Below are 19,416 nucleotides of genomic sequence, written 5' to 3' on the forward strand. Positions count from 1 at the left end.
AGAGAGAAAGAGAGAGAGATTCCCCTTTTCACTCTTACTACAGAGCCCATAAACCCAGCCTGACCCTCAATCCGCACTACAGCACACTGATATACAACAGCGTCATTACAATCATTATAATATACACAAGAAATAAACAAGAAATCACCAGGGGAATTTTTACCATTAATGTCCTAGTATTATTATTATCTTCTTCTTCCTCTTCTTCTTCTTCTTATTCTTCTTCTTCTTATTATTATTATTATTAATATTAATATTAATATTATTATTATTATTTTTATTATTATTATTATTATTATTATTATTATTATTATATTAGCATATTATTATTTTACAACCTTGTACCTAATTAATGCACCTTAGATTGATTCCCTGCTGACTGCACTATTGCAATCAGCGTATCATCTATCTGTCTATCTGTCTATCTATCTATCTATCTATCTATCTATCTATCTATCTATCTATCTATCTATCTATCTATCTATCTGTCTGTCTGTCTGTCTGTCTCTCTCACTCTCTGTCTGTCTCTCTCTCTCTCTCTCTCTCTCTCTCTCTCTCTCTCTCTCTCTCTATCTGTCTGTCTGTCTGTCTGTACAATCGCACTCTCATGAAAATACCTGGTTTACATTTGATCAGATTTATAGAGCTTTAGAATTATAACTTATGATTTTACAATATATAAAGCAGTTGTCTTCCCGTGGGCTCACCACCTGCAGGAGGGACCGTAAGGGACGGTGCTGTGAGGATTGGGCAGCAGTTGAAGGCGGGGGCCTGCTTAGACTGCTGCCCCCGCGACCCGAATTACGGATAAGCGGGAGAAAATGAATGAATGAATGAATGAATAAAGCAGTTGTTCCTAAACATTTCGTAAGCAGGGATTTCCTGAATTGTAAAATAAATTCACAATAACCCCTCAGAGTCTCTATCTATCTATCTATCTATCTATCTATCTATCTATCTATCTATCTATCTATCTATCTATCTATCTATCTATCTATCTATCTATCTTTAATGTCTGTCTTATTTGCAGAGACTATAGAGTAACACTATATTTTTGTACATTTTATACACTTTGTACATTTTACTGTATTTATTTTACACAAATTTATAAAAAAAAAAAAACAGCAGCCTCACAACCAAAAAGCATCTCCGGTTGTAGTAATGTGATATTTAATTCTTTATTTTCCGGCTTTCCCTCTCCTACATTCGTAGTAGTCTGCTCGAAAAGAATTTCTCCGATATGACTACAAATCCCAGCGGCATACAAACTACATTCTGTCGTAACGTTCGGAAGCGGAAACACGTACAACTCCGGAAGCAAATGTATACAATGGCAATCTAGAAATCAATTAACTTATGAAAAAAAACACCATTAATTGCCTTTCTTCGTGGCTGACGCGGTACGGAATGGCGGACAGCTCGTCTTAACGTGCTCTGACACACCGCCATTGTCTCCACATGCGACGCGATCTCTCTGATGGCACAAGCAGGAGGTATGATAGTAATGGTCATGTTAGCATGTCAAAGCTAAGCTAAATGTTCTGTTTAGGATCAGATCTGGGAGAAATACGTGTCAGCTTTGGACCGAGTCAGCTTTGTGGATTCATGATGCGTCCTAATTATATCTTTAGACTGTTGTTGAATGTTCAGTATGAATTTGGTGGAAGATAAAAATGTAAGTAGATTTAGATTTGTAATTGTTCAGAATATGTTGTGATAATATGTATCATGTAGATGAGGGTATTTGGAGACTGTGACATTATTCGCTTTCTAGCTATAAAAATGGAGACGTGTTAGTGTCTTAATTGCGCTTTTGAGAGAACAAGCAGCTGTTGTGTGTGTGTGTGTGTGTGTGTGTGTGCGTGTGTGTGCGCGCGCGTATGTATGTATGTATGTACACACACACACACACACACACACACACACACACACACACACAGCTTTACTGCAGTGCTTAATGAAAGTGCGGCACCCTCTGTCTCTCTCTCTCTGTGTGTGTGTGTGTGTGTGTGTGTGTGTGTGTGTGTGTGTGTGTGTGTGTGTGTGTGTGTGTGTAGAATGAACTGATTGTAGCGGGCTCGTGGTAGAAGCTACAATTCAGGAAGAGCTGGCTGGAAGATGCCAAGAAGAAAACAACAGAATCCACAGCCTGTAAAGTGTAAGTGTTTTCAGTGGTTGTAATCTATACCTAGAATACAGTGAAATAAATATGTAATTATAATAATCTATGTTTAATTACCCATTTTTATAAACTGACATCATAAAACCCGTCATCCAACTATCTAATATATAGTATTAGTCATTGGTCGTTCAGAGTCATAATTATCTTATTAATAGTAAATAATGATCTCATGGACTCAAGATTATAAAAATTATAGTTAACTAATAGTTTACTTGAACTTTGAACACATTTTCAAATCCCCTTGCTCTTACTCACACACGCACGCATGTATTAAATCAATTCAGTCATATTAGTCATTATATAAAAAAAAAACATGAAAAAATAAACATATATGGAAGAAAACATTTGCAATGGAAATTTATATATACATATACATATACACATACATACGCACACACACACACACACACACACACACACATACATATACATATATACATACATATATATATATATATATGTGTGTGTGTATGTATGTATGTATATATGTGTGTGTGTGTGAGTATGTATGTGTATATGTATATATACATTTCCATTGCAAATGTTTTTCTCCATGTGTTATAAGCTGCACCCAGCCATAAAACATTTCTTTTCCACCGTGACCTTGCACCTCATTCCATGTCCAGCAGATGGCAGCAAAACACTACTCTATATTTATAGTTAAATTTCTTAATTTAAAACTAAAATATTGCCCTTAAACAAAACGACCTTCTGATGCTTCATGTGATATTTACTCAAGCTTTTAGTTAGCAAACTAGATGTAAACAGTTCGTCCAGGTAGTAGAAACGCATTATCCTGGACAAAAGTGCTCATGGGTATAACACCCAGGCTCCATGAAGTGACTACTTTTAGAATCATTCTGTGTAAATATGTACGAGTCTGTAAATCCTCCTGTGCTTTTTTTTTTTTTTTAAGTGGATTCTGAAGATGGCGTAAGCATTAATCCTGCAACAACTCTTACTTTTGAGAGTGACTTTCTTCTGGGCCAAGTCCTTGACTTCTCTGATGCTGATAACGACAAAATCCTAGGTCTGGAGAAGTTTTCAGGTGAGTGATGTTCACATTGCCAGCATAGCAAGCTTAATATCAATTTTTCTGTTGCTATTTTATTTCTATTCTTTTTTTGAACTGGGGACTGAAAAATACAAAATTCGCCTTTTAAGTGTGACATCGCTTGCTGGTAATATACACTTGATCATTTGGTTTTCAATTATTACAGTATTATTATCTAAGAATAATTTTTTTTTTATTTACATTACCATGCTACACTAAATTTGCTTTATAAATTTATTTTAAAGTTTTATGCCCCATGGTAAGTAATGGCAGTTTTGCATTACATTTGTGATAGTATTAATTTTATTATTACTAAAACTGAAAATTATTGAGGTTTCTGCTTTCGTGTTTTAATCTACTTTGCAGTTATTCAAGCAAAATTTAAAAACCTATTCAGTACAATTGTGTTCCAGCTCTGTTGAAGCACCATCACTTATGCAAACATGTCAGTTTGGATGTTACATAAGTTGTTTTTTTTATTTGACAACCATGTGACCAAGTTTAGTTGAGTTTGGTCCATTTGGTTTAATGCAGACATCACATTTGAAATTACATAACTTTAATGTTAAGACACTCTAAAGTGTGTGTGTATATATAGGTTACTGAATACAATGTAAAAATTTAATATTTTTAGTTAGTTTTTAACTATTTAAAGATTTATAGTTATGGTTCATGTCTTAAAATAACAAATACAATTGCATTATAGTGCCCCCTAATGGTTAAGATTATATTTCTAAGGGGTGGGGAGGAAGAACAATTATTATTCACTGTATAATAGACTGTATTAAAATATATATTTCTAAAGTATTTGAGTTGTTAAAACGTGAAAATGAGGTGATGTCTCATTTATTTTTTTAATCTTCAATTCATTTACTGAAGTTCTGAATAATTTTAATATCATTATTTTAAATTTATTCACATTCTTTAATCCTTATACTTGATACCATTATTCATCAATGTTGTCATTAACATCATAAACAAATGTTGTCAAACTGAACTGGTTATTTTTTCCTTTGTACTTGCATGTATATGTTTACAAATGGGCTTAACTGGTTTTTAAAAAAAAAAAATAGCAGGCATGTTCATGAGTTGCATTTATACAGCTCTTTATGTCCCTGTGACCAGTATTGTAGTGCACTGTAATCTCACTATCCATGTGGGACAACAAATCTTATCAGGAAGGCTGCTCCCTGGGTGTTCCAATAATTAGTGGTAATCATGGTCTTGTTGACTAAAGTCAGAGCTCTGTGGCCTGGGTGGTTAATCCGACGCAGACTGTGAAGAGGATTATGGCCTCAGATGGCCCAGAACATTTTGAGCCACCAGCATTTGAGCTTCTCTCACCAGGATTAAGGAACTGGTATTTTGGAGACTAGTTGTATGCTGATACCCTACATGAAGAATGTGGGATTATTGATGTGGCAGTCCATCTTCAGCAGGCATCTGATACTGCATATTTGTTTGGAGATCATAGTAATATGTGCCACACTTGGAGCTAAAGGAATGGCTATAATTCATAAATGTAGTCATAGAAGACTTTTAAAGCAGGCCAGACATTTAATTGTGTTTTCTGAGAAAACAGCACGATCTGACAGTGGAGGTTAGACATGTTCCAGATGGCCTGCCTTTTGGTGTAGGTAAAAGGAGCCAGGTGTCCAAATATGGCAGTGTCCTGTTGCCTGTGGCCATCAGACGAGACAAATCAGCTTGTATCTTGTGAACATTGATGGCGTTGGGGAAAGGCCAAAGGGCAGTATTAGGAGGCCTGTCTTTAAAAAGCAAACCTTACAAAGAATATGCATTTCCTGGCAATTATATATATATATATATATATATACACACACACAAACACACACACACAATTTTATCCTTTTGGGTGCACAAAAGGAGAGGAACAGAGTCATGAATTAAAATGTAGAATTAAATATCTAATGTTTATGATGACTGCATCAAGCCTGTGAATCATTGGCATCACCAAATTGTTGGTGTATGATGCTTTTCCAGGCTTTTAAACCAGCTACTCAGTTGTTGTTTGGAAAGAAGGAATATTCCTGTAAATTCATTTTGTTGTGATCAGCATGAATTACAACAAAAAAATTTTTTATATCTGTTTTTAGTGTGAATGCAAGTATTTACTGAGATTCAGGTTGTTTTATTTGTGTCTAAAAACAGAGCTGACGGCGACGGCAAGGAGCGCCCCCTGTCAGTTTTATTTATTTTACAAAAGCACAGCGTTTTGTTGTTGAGTGTATACAAATAAAATTGGACCCTTTCCAGATTCGAATGATGATTTGCTCTTATCTGTACGATAAAAAAAGGCAGTTTGTCGACGTGTGTATATGCGTGTGTGTGTGCGTGTGTGTGTGTGTGTGCGTGTGTGTATGTATGTGTATATATATATATATATATATATATAATATAAAATCTCAATTGTGATTTTATAAAAAGAAAAGAAAATCCTCATATTTTTGCCTGCTTTAAAATTTGGTGGTCTGCATTGTTTTATGTAGTTAAAGAGATCAGAATCATAAATAGCTTTATTGCTAAGTATGTTTGCACTTACAAGGAATTTCTTCTGGTGACGAAAGCTTCCAGTTGCACATTTTTTAAAAAATGGAAATAAAAGAGCAAAATAAAAGGTTATTGCACATTCTTTTTTTTATAAGAAAACAAATAAAGAGTATTATTGCACGAAAAAAAGTACAGGAATAGATCAGTAAAAGTGGTATTGCACATGTTTTTTTTTTATTAATTTTTTTTATTGCACAATAAGGAGAGCGTTTGTGTTCATGAGGTAGATTGCCTGGGGGAAGAAACTTTTCTTGTGCCTGGCTGTCTTGGTGCTCTTTAGTGTCGGCCAGATGGCAAAAGTTCAAAAAGCATATGACTTGGATGTGAGGGATCCATGGTGATTTTTTAAATAATTTTTCTCACTCTAGATGTGTAAAGATCCTGTAGAGTGGGCAGGGGAGCACCAATAATCCTTTCAGCCGTTCAAACCGTCTGATGTAGTCTTCTGATGTCTGATTGTGTGGCTGAGTTAAAACGTGATGGGTTTTGAAGTGCACAGGACAGAATTGATGATGCCTAAGTAGAACTGTTTGAGCAGCTTCTGTGGCAAGTTGAACTTTCTTAGCTGGCGAATGAAGTACATCCTCTGTTGGGCCTTTTTAACAATGAAATTGATGTGATTGTCCCACTTTAGGCCCTATGAGGCGATGGTTCAGGAGCTTGACAGAGGGATCTGCCGAGGTGCAGTCATTGGTGTACAGGGAGAAGAGCAGTGGGGAGAGAACACATCCCTGGGGTGCACCAGTGCTGATAGTACAGCTGATTTGACATGAATTTCTCCAGTCTCACTAGCTGTCAGAAAGTTGGTGATCCACTGACAGGTAGAGCTAAGAACAGAGCGCTGGGTTAGTTGGGTCTAGAGGAGTGTTGGGATGATTGTGTTGAAGGCCGAACTGAAGTCCACAAACTGGATCCTCACATAAGTCCCTGTTTTGTCCAGATTCTGCAGGATGAAGTGCAGTCCCATGTTCACCGCATCGTCCAAAGACCTGTTTGCTTGGTAAGCAAACTGCAGAGAGTTCAGCAGTGTGCTTCTGTCCTGATTGTACAACATTTTGTCCCCATTCCTCTTTGACCTGACGAAGCTGTCTGAGTCTCGCTGTGAACCATGGCTTATCATTGTTGTATGCTAAATAGTTAAATAAGTGCTGGTAGGAATGCATATGTCCTCACAGAAACTGATATAAGATGTTAGTCTGTGAGCTCATCTAGATCAGAGGCAGCAGCTTCAAAAACACTCCAATCATCATCTTCTCCCATTAGGGGTCGCCACAGCGGATCATCCATCTCCATACCCCCCTGTCCTCTACATCTGCCTCTTTCAAACCAACTACCTGCATATCTTCCCTCACCACATACATAAACCTCCTTCTTGGTCTTCCTCTTTTCCTCCTTCCTGGTGACTCCATCCTCAGCATTCTTCTACTGATATACCCCATGTCCCTCCACTGCACATGTCCGAACCAGCTCAATCTTGATTCCCTCACCTTGTCTCCTACATGTGTCCCTCTAATAAACTCATTTCTAATCCTGTCCATCTTCATCACTCCTAATGAAAATCTCAACATTTTCAGCTCTGCTACCTCCAGTTCCGCCATACAACATCGCGGGTCTCACCACAGTCCTATAAACTTTCTCTTCCTAAAAACCCTTCTATCACAAATCACTCCTGCCACTCTTCTTCACCCACTCCACCCTGCCTGCACTCTTTTTATCACTTCTCTAACACACTCTCCATTACTTTGCACTGTTGACCCCAGGTACCTGAACTCTGCCACTTTTACCACCTCTCAGGAAAGGGCTCAGAGCCGATCCTGCAGTCCAACCTCCACCTTAAACCAGCCTGTCGTTCCTATTGCACACTTCACTGCTGTCACACTGTCCTCATACATGTCCTGCACCACCCTCACATACTTCTGACACATCAGACTTCCTCATACAATACCACAACTCCTCTTTCGGCACCCTGTCGTACACATTCTCTAAATCCACAAACACAATGCAACTCCTTCTGACCTTCTCTATACTTCTCCATCAACATTCTTGAAGCAAAAATGCATCTGTAGTGCTTTTCCTCGACTAGTATACCTATACCTCTACCTATACTGTTGCTCACAGATGGTCACCTCTTCTCTCAGCCTGGCTTCCACTACTCTTTCCCATAATTTCATGGTGTGACTGATCAACTTTATTCCCCTGTAGTTACTGCAGGTCTGCACATCTCTTATTCAAAAACACTACAATCAGTGCACTTAAAACAGGCTTGTAATGCCTGCTCTGTTTAATTTTTCCATCTTTTTACAGTCCTTGCTACAGGCTTAGCAGATTTTAGTTTGTGCCTGTATGTGGGGAGAAGATAAACCAGGCAGTGGTCAGAGAGTCCCAAAGCAGCTCTGCGGATGGAGCGATATGCATCCTTTATTGTAGTATAGTAGTGGTCCAAAATGTTTTTGTCGCTGGTAGAGCGTGTAAAATGCTGTTGCAGCGATCCGATCGGCCAGCTGTTGCAGCGCTGCGTACACAGGCTTGTGGAGGAATATGAACACCGACCAGAATGGTAGAGTAGAAAGGCTTAGAGTTGATGAAGAGCGCTTTTAGATCGGGACAGCACAACTTTTTCATAGCTGTTACACCAGTACACCACCTTTTGATTAATGTAGAAGCATGTCCCACCGCCTCGCGATTTTCCCGCCGATTCTATGCTGCGGTCCTCTCTGAACAGCTGGAAGCCCGGCAGATGTAGCGCGCTGATCAGCAGAGTTTAAAAAAGTCCTTATTTTACCGGGAGAGCAGGAGAAGTTCGTTCATTTTGTTGGGTAGAGAGCAGAGATTCGCCAGATGGATACTAGATTGATACAGATGACCAACGTGCCACCAGCTCGCCTTCCACGCATACGCGTCTTAAAGCGTTTGAAGAGTGCAGCTGCTTTGCCAAATACAATGTCCAGCAAAACGTCCGAATAGTCAAAAACCAGTAAAAGATTGTGTGATGTATTCTGCCATATGTTCAGCAGTTCATCCCTGGTAAGAGTAACTGTACATGAAAGACAGGACAAACTACCGAAAACAGTGAAGCAACTGGAGAGCTCCACACCGAGGCAGCAATTGCAGCGCCATCATCTAGATCTAGATGCAAATACCTGGAAATAAAAGCTGAAATTTTAAACTCTCTTCTCATATTTAACCTTTGATCTATAGAAGGAGCTCATATCATGTAAAACCCTTACCTTTACATTACACCTTGAAAAGTAAAATAATAACTTGGGCTCCATGTACACATTTATTGCCCTCATCATCAAATTGAAAATAAAAAACATTTTAAAATACTGGAGTATTATTAAAAAGTATACTTGGTTTGGTAAAGTGCTCAGCACCTTCTCTTATACCATCATAAACTTGCTCAGGTGCAACTTCCAAATCAAAATCCATGCTAATTGCCCCATCTGGCAGCAGTTGTAATAGTGTTGATACAGCTGTTTATTAAAGATTCCACTGTTAGTAGTGCATGGTACAGTAGAGAATTTATCATGGTTGGGAAAGTGCTTTTAAATGGCCTCGGTATATTGTTTAAGAAAGGCACAAGTTAAGGCTACAAAAAGGCTTTAGCTATCCCTCAGAGTACTATTAAGAAGTGCAAAGCATATGGTACCACAAGCTTTCTGTTGAAACTGGATGGTCGAGCCTGGAGCACATTGCTTAGAGCTACCAAGAGGCCGAAGGTGACTTTAATGGACTTTCAAGGCTTTATGGCTAGGATTGGTCATTCTGTGCATGTGACAACTATCTCACTAGATTTACACAAAGCTGGCTTGTATGGCAGGGTGGCAAGAATGAAGCCTTTCCTAAAAAAAAAAAAAAAGTGCCACACTCAATCTTGTGCAAGAAAGAATAAGCAAAATTTCCCCCAAATTATGTGTGCAAAGCTAGAACAGATATCTAAAAAGATGAATGGCTGAAATTAAAACAAAAGGTGATTCTAGGAAGTATAAAATCAGGGGTGATGACTTTTCCAACTTTGTAATTGTAGTAAAATTTATATAGATTAGGTTACTAGTTATATATATATATATATATATATATATATATATATATATATATATATATATATATATATATATATATATATATATTACACAGTGGGTACGGAAAGTATTCAGATCCCCTTAAATTTTTCACTCTTTGTTATATTGCAGCCATTTGCTAAAATCATTTAAGTTTATTCTTCTTCCTCATGAATGTACACACAGCTCCCCATATTGACAGAAAAACACAGAATTGTTGACATTGTTGCAGATTTATTAAAAAAGAAAAACTGAAATATCACATGGTCCTAAGTATTCAGACCCTTTGCTGTGACACTCATATATTTAACTCAGGTGCTTTCCATTTCTTCTGATCATCCTTGAGATGGTTCTACACCTTCATTTGAGTCCAGCTGTGTTTGATTATACTGATTGGACTTGATTAGGAAAGCCACACACCTGTCTATATAAGACCTTCCAGATCACAATGCATGTCAGAGCAAATGAGAATCATGAGGTCAAAGGAACTGCCTGAAGAGCTCAGAGACAGAATTGTGGCAAGGCACAGATCTGGCCAAGGTTACAAAAAGATTTCTGCTGCACTTAAGGTTCCTAAGAGCACAGTGGCCTCCATAATCCTCAAATGGAAGACGTTTGGGACGACCAGAACCCTTCCTAGAGCTGGCCGTCCGGCCAAACTGAGCTATCGGGGGAGAAGAGCCCAAAGATCACGGTGGCTGAGCTCCAGAGATGCAGTCAGGAGATGGGAGAAAGTTGTAGAAAGTCAACCATCACTGCAGCCCTCCACCAGTCGGGGCTTTATGGCAGAGTGGCCCAACGGAAGCCTCTCCTCAGTGTAAGACACATGAAAGCCCGCATGGAGTTTGCTAAAAAACACCTGAAGGACTCCAAGATGGTGAGAAATAAGATTCTCTGGTCTGATGAGACCAAAATATAACTTTTTGGCCTTAATTCTAAGCGGTATGTGTGGAGAAAACCAGGCACTGCTCATCACCTGTCCAATACAGTCCCAACAGTGAAGCATGGTGGTGGCAGCATCATGCTGTGGGGGTGTTTTTCAGCTGCAGGGACAGGACGACTGGTTGCAATCGAGGGAAAGATGAATGCGGCCAAGTACAGGACAAAGATTTAGGATATCCTGAACAAAAACCTTCTCCAGAGTGCTCTGGACCTCAGACTGGGCCGAAGGTTTACCTTCCAACAAGACAATGACCCTAAGCACACAGCTTACAATGACAAATACAACATAGATGACATATCAAATGTTTAAACATTTACATTTTAAGGCAAAAATAAGTTGGCATCAAATTTCATGGCATCAACACATCTCAAAAAAATTGGGACAAGGCCATGTTTACCGCTCTGTGGCATCCCCTCTTCTTTTTATAACAGTCAAACATCTGGTGACTGAGAAAACAAGTTGCTCAAGTTTAGGAATAGGAATGTTGTCCCATTCTTGTCTAAAACAGGCTTCTAGTTGCTCAACTGTCTTATGTATTCTTTGTCGCATTTTCCTCTTTATGATGCGCCAAATGTTTTCTATGGGTGAAGAATGCAAGATCTTCCCTGAAAGAGACGACATCTGGATGGGAGCATATGTTGTTCTAAATCTTGGATATTCCTTTCAGCATTGATGGTGCCTTTCCAGATGTGTAAGCTGCCCATGCCTCACACATTTATACCATCAGAAATACAGGCTTCTAAACTGAGCGCTGATAACAACTTGGGTTGTCCTTATCCTCTTTAGTCCGGATGACATGGCGTCCCAGTTTCCAAAAAGAACTTCAAATTTTGATTCGTCTGACACAGAACACAGAACAGTTTTCCACTTTGCCACAGTCCTTTTTAAACGAGCCTTAGCCCAGAGAAAACACCTGCGCTTTTGGATCATGTTTAGATATGGCTTCTTTTTTGACCAATAGAGTTTCAGCCGGCAACGGTGAATGGCTGGATTGTGATCATCGACAATGTTTTCTGGAAGTATTCCTGAGCCCATGTTGTGATTTCCATTACAGTAGCATTCCTGTATGTGATGCAGTACCGTCTAAGGGCCCAAAGATCACAGGCATCCAGTATGGTTTTCCGGCCTTGACCCTTACGCACAGAGATTGTTTCAGATTCCATGAATCTTTCGATAATATTATGCACTGTAGATGATGATAACTTCAATCTCGTTGCAATTTTTCTCTGAGAAACTCCTTTCTGATATTTTTCACTGCAGCAATGGGGGAATTGGTGATCCTCTGCCCATCTTGACTTCTGAAAGACACTGCCACCCTGAGAGGCTCTTTTTATACCCAATCATGTTGCCAATTGACTTAATAAGTTGCGTATTGGTCCTCCAGCTGTTCCTTATATGTACATTTAACTTTTCCAGCCTCTTATTGCTACCTTTTTTGGAATGTGTAGCTCATGAAATCCAAAATTAGCTAATATTTGGCATGACATTTTCAAAATGTCTCACTTTCAACATTTGATATGTTATCTATATTCTATTGTGAATAAAATATAGGTTTATGAGATTTGTAAATTATTGCATTCCTTTTTTATTCACAAATTGTACAGTGTCCCAAATTTTTTGGAATCGGGTGTGTGTGTGTGTGTGTGTGTGTGTGTGTAATTTATATACAGTGAGGAAAATAAGTATTTGAACACCCTGCTATTTTGCAAGTTCTCCCACTTAGAAATCATGGAGGGGTCTGAAATTGTCATCGTAGGTGCATGTCCACTGTGAGAGACATAATCTAAAAAAAAAAATCCAGAAATCACAATATATGATTTTGTAACTATTTATTTGTATGATACAGCTGCAAATAAGTATTTAAACACCTGTCTATCAGCTAGAATTCTGACCCTCCAAGACCTGTTAGTCTGCCTTTAAAATGTCCACCTCCACTACATTTATTATCCTAAATTAGATGCACCTGTTTGAGGTCGTTAGCTGCATAAAGACACCTGTCCACCCCATACAATCAGTAAGAATCCAACTACTAACATGGCCAAGACCAAAGAGCTGTCCAAAGACACTAGAGACAAAATTGTTTACCTCCACAAGGCTGGAAAGGGCTACGGGGAAATTGCCAATCAGCTTGGTAAAAAAAAAGGTCCACTGTTGGAGCAATCATTAGAAAATGGAAGAAGCTAAACATGACTGTCAATCTCCCTCGGACTGGGGCTCCATGCAAGATCTCACCTCGTGGGGTCTCAATTATCCTAAGGAAGGTGAGAAATCAGACCAGAACTACACGGTAGGAGCTGGTCAATGACCTGAAAAGAGCTGGGACCACCGTTTCCAAGGTTACTGTTGGTAATACACTAAGACGTCATGGTTTGAAATCATGCATTGCACGGAAGGTTCCCCTGCTTAAACCAGCACATGTCCAGGCACGTCTTAAGTTTGCCAATTACCATTTGGATGATCCAGAGAAGTCATGGGAGAAAGTCATGTGGTCAGATGAGACCAAAATAAAACTTTTGGGTCATAATTCCACTAAACGTGTTTGGAGGAAGAAGAATGATGAGTACCATCCCAAGAACACCATCCCTACTGTGAAGCATGGGAGTGGTAGCATCATGCTTTCGGGGTGTTTTTCTGCACATGGGACAGGGCGACTGCACTGTATTAAGGAAAGGATGACCGGGGCCATGTATTGCGAGATTTTGGGGAACAACCTCCTTCCCTCAGTTAGAGCATTGAAGATGGGTCGAGGGTGGGTCTTCCAACATGACAATGACCCGAAGCGCACAGCCAGGATAACCAAGGAGTGGCTCTGTAAGAAGCATATCAAGGTTCTGGCATGGCCTAGCCAGTCTCCAGACCTAAACCCAATAGAGAATCTTTGGAGGGAGCTCAAACTCCGTGTTTCTCAGCGACAGGCCAGAAACCTGACTGATCTAGAGAAGATCTGTGTGGAGGAGTGGGCCAAAATCCCTCCTGCAGTGTGTGCAAACCTGGTAAAAAACTACAGGAAACGTTGGACCTCTGTAATTGCAAACAAAGGCTACTGTACCAAATATTAACATTGACTTTCTCAGGTGTTCAAATACTTATTTGCAGCTGTATCATACAAATAAATAGTTAAAAAATCATACATTGTGATTTCTGGATTTTTTTTTTTTTAGATTATGTCTCTCACAGTGGACATGCACCTACGATGACAATTTCAGACCCCTCCATGATTTCTAAGTGGGAGAACTTGCAAAATAGCAGGGTGTTCAAATACTTATTTTCCTCACTGTGTGTGTGTGTGTGTGTGTGTGTGTATATATATATATATAAATAAAATGCATGTGTGGTTTTATATGCTAGCTCTACTGTTCTTTCCCTACGTGTATTCCTGGGTTCTTGGTTTTGTTCTGCCGATTGGTTAGTTCTGCAGTTAGGACAAGGAGACCACAACACTTGGTTTATTGAACATCAGGATGTAAAACTCATACGTTAACTGGTTTAAAAAGTGCCCCCCCCTTCACATCTCCTGCACAGACTTTTCTTTCCTGCGATTCCAAATCACATAGCATTATCTCCAGATTTTATTTAAAGCTGTAGTACATCATTTGTACAAATACTTTTTTACCTCAGAACATATGTAAAAAACTATGCACCGCTATACAAATGCGAACTTGTATTCGATTAATACTTTTTCTGAAATCGATGCATCACATCATCATCGATTATGCCAAAGCACCGATCCGAATCCGTGCATCTCACCATCCCTAATAAAACAAATATTATCTATCTATAGATATAGATATGCATGAGTGTATATAGATTTGCTGTTCCAGTATTTTTGGAGGGGGCTCTAGGAGCATAAAATATTCCAAATAGAGTGTCGATGAAGATTTTGCTACAAATGTCTCCAGTCTCATTAGTGATTTCAAAGAGAAAGTGTTCTTATTCTGTCAGGTTGCAGATCATTTTGGAAGCAGTGTTTTATAGAAAAGGAAATATACCACTTAAAAACACTGATAAAAAAAAAAAACAGCGAAAATGATTGAGTATGACTAATTGTTGGTTAACACTATATTCTTTTGGTTGTTGTTTTCTTCTTCATTTTTATTATAATCAAAAGGGGACCATGAGAGATGCTATTAAAAGCATGATGATGATGATGATGATTTAGGTTTGTATGGTTTTGGTCTACAGCCCATCCTGTGGTCTCCATCAAATACCCACTCAATCCAAAATCATGCAGTGTATATCGGTATGTTGTGTTGATGGGAAGGTCTGGCTAATGTTTTTTTCTTTTTTTTGCCATGTGCATTCTAGTAAAAAAAAAAAAATAAATCTGAATTGAATGTTGGGGTTTAGACAGCAGAATACGTTAGAGAGGGGGAAAGACTTATTTTCATGCACAGCTGAAAGGGTGCAGCATTCTGTCGGGGCGTGCAGTCTGAAAATGGCAAATCAGAAAAAGAGCAGTGTGCAGCCATTATAAGGGTCATCAAGACAGCCATCATCATCAAGGACACCATTACAGGAAGGCATTTATACATCATCATCATCATCATCATCATCATCTCCTCCTCTCTGCGCCTTTCTCATCATCATCATCATCATCATCATCATCATCATCATCATCATCATCAACCCCTCATCATGATCAGCACAGCCATTATAGTCATCATCATTATCATTAGGCTGGGTAATCATCCACCGAGGGTTTCTTGCAAGCCCAATATAAAGGCCGACTCAGGATCTCACACTCATTTCCTCTGTGTGTGAGGAGTGAGCTTCATGACGGAAAGAAAGCGAGAGAGAGGGCCATGTTATAGGCAGGCAGCATTTTCTGTGCTTCCAGTATTCCAGTATATGTTTTGGGATCCTACAAAGATCTTTTATCTGTGTGAGTATAAGACAGGGTTTTTTTTCCTGTGTATTGAACATTCTATATATGTGTTTTGCTTTAAAAACTTGTCCTGGTTTTGCTTTGATCCCGTACAGCTAATATCAGTCTGCCTAGTTTTCAACTGGGTGACGAAGAGAGCTCCTCCTTCAGCCACCTCAGCATGGAGAGCGACACCCCCGACCTCCGTACCGCACAGAACGAGCGAGAGGGCACAAGATCCGAGGCTGCCTTTCCCCTCTACGTCTCCTGCAGGGGCTGCGATCAGCTCCTAGACGAGGACGAGCACTTGTGCCTGCGCTGCTCCAAACGCGATGGAACCAGCATTGGAGACAGGAGTGTCCATGTAGGAGCACCTTCGTTGCTCAAAGGGGCAGACGTAGATGGAGCAGGACCCGAGAATGGCCAGCAGAAGCTGAACTCTTGTCCTCTGTGTGGCTTTTCGTCACGCTACACTAACCACGTAAAAAGGCACATGAAGACTCACAACGGCGAGAAGCCGTACCGTTGCTCCCTCTGCTCCTACGCCTCCGCACAGCTGGTCAACCTGCAGCGCCACTTGCGCATCCACACCGGAGAAAAACCCTACAAGTGTGAGCACTGCACGTTCGCCTGCAGTTCCCTGGGCAACCTGAAGAGGCACCAACGCATGCACACCATCCCAAATCCTGCACAGAATGCACAACAGCGAATGCACACTGCTATAAGTCCAGGCCAGAATACACACCCGAGTATCCACACGGTCACAAATCCTGCACAGAATACGCAGCGCATGATGAGCAGCCTCAGCCTCAGCCTTCGAGCTCCTGTTGGATGCCAGAGCCTAAAGGAGGAAGTGCCCCGTGCCTCCAGGGAAGGTACGCTTTTTATTTTTCCTTTGTCCAAAAAAGGATGTTCTGATTGGAATGACAAATTTCCTTCAGAGCTAAAGTTTAGGTGAGATAAGAACTCCATGAATTTCTATATTGGTTTAGAGATTAGATGAATTAGAGAATTTAGTTCATGATTGATGGCCTTTAGTTTTTATATTTAAACTTTCACTGTGTTTTTTCTGACACTTATCATTTGTAATTTATTTGAACATTTATCTTAATTACTTAAAAAGCATTATAAAACATTAATATTATTTTGTTTGTTTGTTTTTTAAAGCATTAAAACAAATCGAGTTAATAGGAATTAAAGGAATACCCGATTATATATTGTGTATACAGCGATCAGGCATAACATTATTGCCACCTGCCTAATATTGTGTTGGTCCCCCTTTTGCTGCTAAAACAGTCCTGACCTGTCGAGCATCGAGTCTCGGCCGCCCAGGACCCCTTCGCCGGTTCACCACTGTTCCTTCCTTAGAGAACTTTTGATAGATACTGAGCACTGCAGACCAGGAACATCCCACAAGAGCTGCAGTTTTGGAGATGCTCTGGCCCAGTCGTCTAGACACCACAATTTAGCCCTTTTCAAACTCACTCAAATACTTACACTTGCCCATTTTTCTTGCTCCTAACACATCAACTTTGGGGACAAAATGTTCACTTGTTGCCTAATAAATACCTCACAATAACAGGTGCCATGATGAGATGCCATTAACAAAATCATTCTTATACCTGTCGGTGGTCATAAAGTTATACTGTGGGTAGGTGGGTGGGTGGGTATTTAGGTATTGAAATCTGTTTACAAATATTGAATGTTTTCTTTCTTTCTTTTTTTTTTTTTTTGTGACTAAATGAAATATATTTTCTGCCCTTTCAATGGATGTGGCTAATTTTGCTTTGTTTCAATTTTCAGTGCTTCAGTCCTCAGAAATGAAAGGGAATATGAGCATTGGCAGTGACAGCGGATATCTGAAGGCTTTTGCGAGGCTGAAATCGGAGCAGCAGTCATGTCCCCGGGCACAGCCTGGCGTTCTGCCTCCTCTGCTCTTCCCTTTCACATGCAGGCTGTGTGGCCTGGTACTGGATGGTGAGGACGGCTCGTCAGCGCAGATCTGTGCCAAGTGCACCCTGGAAATGCTGACCAAAGACGCAGCAGGCAGCGGAAGCGAGCGGGGGCACCGAGGGGACAGGGTGTACACCTGTGCCGCATGCCCTTTCCTCACACACTACCCCAACCACCTGGCACGGCATATGAAGACGCACAGCGGAGAGAAGCCCTATAAGTGCCCTCAGTGCCCATACGCTTCAGCCCACTTCGACAACCTGAAGCGGCACCACCGCGTGCACACGGGCGAAAAACCCTACAAGTGCCACCTGTGCGACTACGCCTGCGGCAACCTGGCGAACCTAAAGCGGCATCAGCGCGTTCACTCGGGTGCCAAACCTTTCCAGTGCAGCGTGTGCAGCTACAGCTGCAACCAGAGCATGAACCTGAAGAGGCACATGCTGCGTCACACAGGCGAGAAGCCACACAAGTGCAACACGTGCACGTACACCACAGGCCACTGGGACAACTACAAGCGACACCAGAAGAAACACGTAGCGGGAGCAGACGAGTGGGATAAAGTGCCGCTGCCTTCTAACGAGGAAGAGGCCGAGCTTGACGAGGAGGATGAGGAGTAGTTGCTTAGAAACATTTGTAGTGCGATCAGTTTATTTAAAATCGAGATGGGGTGTTACAGTACCAGCATAAGCTTAGTTCTGTTTTGTGTGTCATTTATTTCTTATAGAGGTTCATGCTGCTAAAGACGTGCACAAGATTGAAAAAAAAAAACTTTATTACTTTTGTGTATAAAGACTCTGGATCAGAGTGCCCTTGCTTCGTCAGTGCCATACAGACATTTTCTAATGCTACCTAGGTGAAATCCAATTTCTCCATTGTATATCTTGCACGGATGTTCGTCGATCTGCAGTGCCACTGAGCCGTGTGTCCTTACTGGCTGAACCTTCTGTGGTTTCACTGAGGCCTTTGCTGCTCAAAGAAAAGAAAAAAAACCCTGACAGACCCCTCACTACATCCCTTTACAGTGCCAACACTGAGTTTCAACCACTGCAGCTACTGCAACTTCAAAAACGTCATTCGTTGCTCCTTTGGTTGTATGTCTTTAACTGTGAAACGTTGTCTCTGATTGTTCAAATAGTGCATAGTAAACATTAGAATGTCCTGAGTTACGTCAAGCACTTATTTTCTGTGTTTTTCGTCCGTTAAATAGAATGTTCGGCATGCATTCGCCACGAGCGGCATTAACGTAAAAAAAAAAAAGGGGGGACCATGAATTCCATATGCAGTTTCTAACCTTCAGGTTGCCAAGAAATAATCGAGATGGATTCCTTTCGATGTGTGGTGCTTTAAGTGCTCTCTTGTAATTATGCAGTCGTTTCATAATTGCCTTAAATATCCTGGAATAAAGTACTCTGTGGTGAGACCTGTGTATAATGATGTATGATGAAATAATAGTTGAACAGGGTATGGACATTATTATATATCCGTATCTTCGCCCTCACGTCTGCGTGTAACGACAACCGGATTGAATCTGGAGCGAAGATTGTAGGTAGTAAACAAGCCTCCTTGTGTTAACAGTTGACAGTAGTGTAACATTGTGAGTTTTCAAACATCACTGCATTATGAAACTACGCTATGAACCGGTGTAGCTCCGTTTTCCTTCTTCTAAAATTGTTTTCCATAGTAACCTTTTGGGAATGTGTTTAAAGGTGTATGAGGTGCAGAATGATATTCTTTCAGTTTCACAGGAATTCATGATGAAATCTTTTCAGTAGTTGTGATTCGTCC

At 40.2% G+C, this 19,416-nt stretch overlaps 1 protein-coding gene across 3 annotated transcripts; it reads left to right on the forward strand.

Moving 5' to 3' along the window:
- Positions 1-1,278: 1,278 nt before the first annotated feature.
- Positions 1,279-19,049, forward strand: znf513a (zinc finger protein 513a). 3 transcript variants are annotated; one of them, XM_083561974.1, is made up of 5 exons: positions 1,279-1,493; positions 2,054-2,158; positions 3,099-3,230; positions 15,792-16,550; positions 17,479-19,049. In XM_083561974.1, the coding sequence occupies exons 2-5, from the start codon at positions 2,119-2,121 to the stop codon at positions 18,246-18,248; spliced, it is 1,701 nt and encodes a 566-aa protein (XP_083418100.1). In that variant the 5' UTR covers positions 1,279-1,493; positions 2,054-2,118; the 3' UTR covers positions 18,249-19,049. The 3 variants fall into 3 exon arrangements, with proteins under 3 accessions (XP_083418100.1, XP_083418099.1, XP_083418101.1); XM_083561973.1 differs by having other exon boundaries at positions 1,280-1,493; positions 2,058-2,158; XM_083561975.1 differs by lacking the exons at positions 1,279-1,493; positions 2,054-2,158; positions 3,099-3,230 and adding an exon at positions 14,961-15,693.
- The last annotated feature ends 367 nt before the right edge of the window (positions 19,050-19,416 follow it).

This window comes from Silurus aristotelis (genome assembly GCF_946808225.1).
Source record: "Silurus aristotelis genome assembly, chromosome: 15".
Lineage (NCBI taxonomy): Eukaryota > Metazoa > Chordata > Actinopteri > Siluriformes > Siluridae > Silurus > Silurus aristotelis.

Bases quoted from the DNA above. Each gene is read 5' to 3' on its own strand.
- znf513a (XM_083561974.1), top strand. From the start codon at position 2,119: ATGCCAAGAAGAAAACAACAGAATCCACAGCCTGTAAAGT. The intron at 2,159-3,098 runs GTAAGTGTTTTC...TTTTTTTTTAAG, and splicing joins GAATCCACAGCCTGTAAAGT to TGGATTCTGAAGATGGCGTA. The intron at 3,231-15,791 runs GTGAGTGATGTT...GATCCCGTACAG, and splicing joins AGGTCTGGAGAAGTTTTCAG to CTAATATCAGTCTGCCTAGT.